This window comes from Hipposideros armiger, unplaced genomic scaffold, assembly GCF_001890085.2.
Source record: "Hipposideros armiger isolate ML-2016 unplaced genomic scaffold, ASM189008v1 scaffold_167, whole genome shotgun sequence".
In the NCBI taxonomy this organism is placed as follows: Eukaryota; Metazoa; Chordata; class Mammalia; order Chiroptera; family Hipposideridae; genus Hipposideros; species Hipposideros armiger.
Window position 1 is genome coordinate 2,231,455 of NW_017731517.1, and position 5,065 is coordinate 2,236,519.

The 5,065-nt window shown below is 39.3% G+C and overlaps 1 protein-coding gene across 1 annotated transcript in view; it reads right to left on the minus strand.

Moving 5' to 3' along the window:
* LYST (lysosomal trafficking regulator) overlaps window positions 1-5,065 on the minus strand; it is a 165,442-nt gene that overhangs the window by 55,503 nt on the left and 104,874 nt on the right. The window contains exons 36-37 of the mRNA XM_019651799.1: window positions 2,771-2,826; window positions 561-713 (exon numbers count right to left, since the gene is read on the minus strand). Coding sequence (XP_019507344.1) covers window positions 561-713; window positions 2,771-2,826 — 209 coding nt within the window. The remainder of the gene's footprint in view (window positions 1-560; window positions 714-2,770; window positions 2,827-5,065) is intronic.

Genomic DNA, 5,065 nt, shown 5'->3' on the forward strand with positions numbered 1-5,065 from the left:
GGAAGAAGACGACTAGGAAAAGGGACCATAGGGTTCAGCAATGTGGAGGTCACTGGGGATCCTAACTGGAGAGGTTCTAGGTGGAGTGTGAGAAGGTTCTGCCTGGAGCATTTCCATAGAGTACCGCAGGAGGAGCTGGAGGTGGCAGGCATACTCAGCCTTTCCCAAGAGGTTTTCTATAAAGCAGGGGAGACAAACAGTAGCTGAAGGGATGGGGGAGGAGGGAAGTCAAGAGAGGATTTGTGAAAAGTGGAATCTATTAAAAGTTTAAACCACTCCTTTCAGGTAGGTTCGGAATTCATTCATTTACTTTTTCCAGATACAGTCACTTTGGGGAATCAAAATTTAATACAGTTTTGGAGGACAAAAATAATCCTAATATAACCAAGGGTTTTCTTTAATTAGGACTTCGAAATAAAGCAATTTTTATTTGATTTCAGAAACTTTCAGTGAAAGTTTAAATAACTTAACCCTTCATTTGAGCAGTATGAGTAGAGTTACACTGGTTCCATGATCACTTCAAGAAATACTCATGTATCTATTAATAAAGCCCAATTTACCTTGGTGTTATCAAATGCTAACAGGAGAGTTCTGCCATTTGTTAAAAAGATTTCCACGGCATTATCTCTCAGCTGCCACCAACGCTTGTGAACTTCTTTGATTTCTTCATATGTCCAGGAAAATGATGCTGGTTCCAAGTCTCCCTGAAGGCTCTAGCACAGAGGAAACAGATGAAATTATTTGCTTTACACGAAATATAAATAATCATTTTCATCTTAGATTTTTAAAAAATATCAAAATGCAATACAAAGTCTACCTTTTGTGCCAAGATGGCAGGTCAAATTCCCTGAAAATCCTCCTACTACTAAACACTTCAAAATGCTGAATACTATTTAAGGATTTTTTCTTTTAAATGAATAGACTTTATTTTTCTTTCTTAATAGACTACTTTGCAGATCAGTTTTAGGTTTAAGAAAATTGAGCAGATAGCACAGAGTTCCCATGTATCCCCTCTCTGTATCCCAGTTTCCCTATTGTTAGCATCTTGCATTAGTGTTGTGCATTTGTTATAATTCATGAGCCAATATTGATACATTACTGCTGACTATCAAGTCCATAGTTTACATTAGGGTTCAGTCTTGGTATTGTATAGTTCTACAGGTTTTGACAAATGTCTAAGAAATCCACCATTACAGTATCACACAGAATAGTTTCACTGCCCTAAAATCCCCCTAGGCTCCCCCTGTTCTCCCTCCCTCCCGGCACAACCACGCATCTTTTTACTGTCTCCATAGTTTTCCCTTTTCCAGAATGTCAGATAGTTGGAATCATACAGTAGGCAGCCTGTTCAGACTGATTTCTTCTACTAGGAAAATATTCTTATAAATGTATAGTGGACCTTACAAGAAAGTTAGGGAAATGAAATATCCAGGAGTCAAAAATAAAGAGAAATTTGAAGAACAGCGGTGAGGAGAAGTGACACTCTGGCCTGCTCTATGTATGTTTCACCATTGTTGTGGGTCCCAACTAATTTTTAAAAGCAGAGTTAGGAAATACATTACAAAGAAAATAAAATGTTTTAATGAAAATGTAATATTCTCATACTTAAAATCAAATCCTCCTTGTTTAAGCTTCAACATTCAACATACAAGTTAACAGACATACATTTAGCACCGACAGGCAAGGTGTTCTGCCTAAAATAAATCTTTATAAGATAAAAAGTACGCACAGATATTTGTACACACATCTAAAACACAAGATAGCAAATGTCACATAGGAAGTAAGAACAAATGCTACAAAGTACAGAGGAAGGAAAGGTCCTTCAGTCTATTAAAAAACAAGGGTAGTTTTAGGCAAGTTTTAAAGGAAGAAAATGTCATCTTTGGACCCAGCAAAATGTTGGCTCATATATCAACTATTAAATTCCCTGATTGCTAAAAAGATACATCTTGAAAAATAACATAACTATACTTTTACTAACTGGTATAAATGCTAGGGGAATTGGTATTAAATCGTGAAAGAATGCCTACTCAATTTGGGGGGGCTATATTCAACATTTTTAATGATTTTTTTTTACATTATTAGTTTTACAACTAAATTTTATATTTGTAGTCGGTTTCTTTGAATCAAATATGTATTCACCATTAAACCATACATAATCTTATTAAGTATATCCTTAGGAATTTCTGGCTTTAGAATTTTTCAGAAACAAAAAGCTTTATTTCTCCTATTACAAGGATTTCAAAACAATATTTTAATGGCATACAAATGAATCCAAATGGATAAAAAGCTTTACTATACAAAAAAAATGTGACGTAAGAGTCTCTTTGTTATTTCCTGATTAATATCAGTATTTCCAGAAGAATAAAACTTATGATTACTAAGCTATGTGAGTATCAGGATAACTTAAGTTATTCGATTATGTAGGATTTTCCTTTCTTTTTGAAAGCAGATGTGCTTGACAGTAAACTGGGAGTGGCAGGGAGTGGTTACTGGTGGCTACAGGGGACAGTGATGGGAAAGAATGGCCAAAATTGAAATGGCAGGAGCACCTGAGAATTTGACTCAAGGGCTGACTGCCGTGACTCAAGACAGAAGAGATGGCAGGTTCTTCTTTTCAAAACTGTATTTAAAAAAACGTTCTGACAAATCTATACAGAATGACAATAAATGAACTCTAATAGTTCTACCTGCTCTGTGGTGACACTGAATTTATACATTTGGGGAACCTGTTTGGATTTAATTAGTGCAAACGTAAGCTTCTACTTACCGAACTTTCAACTGCATCAGAAGCATTATCTTCCACAAAATACATTCCACATTTACCTGCAGAATATAACTATATATGAGTTTTAACATGTATGCACACTGTTACCTTACATGGTTAAAAGCATGCCCTTTGGAGCCAGTGGCCTGAATTTGAAGTCCAGCACTGGAAACAGTTCCGACACTCAGTACCTATTTTTGAACAGCATCCATGAGGTCTCAGGCAAGTTGCTCAACCTCTTTATGTCTTAGTTTCCTCATAAAAAGAAGAGGGTAGGGAGGGGACTCTATTTTACAGTGTTGCTGTGGGAATTAATTTAAGATATATGTAAAATGCTCATTAATAGTGCCTGGCACTCAGTGCTAAACAAATGTTGGCTGTTTACTATTACTAGTATATTCTTACATTATTTTCTTATATTACTAGTATATTATTTCCCTTGATTTGGTCACACCTTAACTGAAGTCAAGCTGTGAACCAAATTTTCTAGCAATAGAAGAATCTTTAATGATTTTGCTGACTTAAATACTCAATAGGGCAGAAAGGCTTTACAAAATCATCCCCAGTTTTTCCTGCTTCATAGGCTGTCATTAGCACGTCACTATGTCATCGTCATGTATACAAATGCTAGGAACTGCCTGGGCTCTGCGCCGCGTGCTGGTCACCCCTGAGCTCTGGCATGGCAGCTCAGAGATGCGCGCTATCTCCATCCTGTGACCACGGGGCTCAGTCCTAACAAGCTCGGAGCTCTGCATATTGCCCCTGTTAGCCCACAGCTGTGATGCTCAAATCTGAGGGCTCGTCCAAATGCAGATTGCTGGGCCCCACCCCAGAGTTCCAGATTCAGTCCCTCTGGACTGGGGCCAAGAATATGGGTTTCTAAGTAGTTCCCCGTGAAAACAATTCTCACCGAATGTAACTATATAGGTATCCAGAGATCAACAGTCTTGGTCTTTCTCTGAGAAGTACAATAGGACTAAAAATTATGAATCTCAAGGTGGGTGTATTTCTTATGCATAGGTATATCTGTTATAATAGTAGGCATATAAGTATACTAATAATTCTTCACTTTAAAACCAAAATTGCTATANTAAACCTGCAGTCTAAGTCTGCAGGTTGCCAACTACTGAAGCTAAGGCTGAAGGAAGGGAATTTATGAGGTCTGCATACCAAACCCTGCAAGAAGAAGGAAGCAATCATTTGTTCAACAAATATGTACTGAGCACTTATATGCAGTCTGTTCAAGGTGCGGAAGCTTCAGCACTAAACATAAGAAAGTCCTTATTTCTAGTGAAGAGACCATGCTGGACACTGTTAAGTCCTATAGAGAGAAACAGAGCCCAGAAAAGGAGCTAAGGGAGGTTTGGGGGCAGGAATGAGAGAGGGCTTCCTATTTTATTTAGTCAGGGAAGGTCTCCCTGAGGAGACACTAGATCAGGGAATCTGAAAACAGTAAGGGAATGGGTCCTGTGGATTTCTAAGAGGAAAAGCATTCCAGGCAGCATCTCAGGGAGTGGTAAGTGCAAAGGCCCCGAGGTGTCAGTGTGCCTTCTACGTTCAAGGAAGAGAAGTCGCTATAAATGGAGCAGAGAGAGTGAGGGACAGAATGTAGAAGGTAAGGTGAGAGAGTTAAGAAGGTGCCAGATTATTCAACACTTAGTTAGGCTATGAAAGGACTCTGGCTTTCACCAAGTGACCCAGCAAGTGATGGAGGGCTTTGAGAAGAAGAACGGCATGATCCGACCTACGTTAGCTGCTGTGTTGAGAGCAGTCTGAAGAAGGGTGAGTGTGGAAGCACAGAGGCCGGTCAGGTAGTGCAAAGGTTTAGGCAAGAGATGATGGGGTCTCAGACCAAGGTGGTCTAGTGGAAGCAGTCGGATTCTGGATGTATTTTGATGGGAGAACCAGCGGGACTTACTGAATCAGAAGGTATGAGGCATGAGGACCAGGAGGAGTCTGGGATATTCCCAAGGCGTTTGGCAATCAGAAAGATTGGAGTTGCCATTTATTGAGATGAGGAAAATTGCAAAGAGATTTTGGGGAAGATTAGAAGTTCGGTTTTGTGCATGTTTAAACCTGAGATGCCAATAAGACTGCCAAGTGGAGATGCCAAGCAGGGAGTTAACGGAGTGTTCAGGGCAGAGGTTTGGGTGCAGGTATAAATCTGTAAGTTGTTAGAATACAGGTAATGTTCAACGTCAACAGACTGGATGAGAAGAGAAGAGGTCTGAAGAGTGAGCTGAGACCCCGGGAGGAAGCATCTGCAAGCAAGACTGGGAAGGTACACGGAGAACTAAG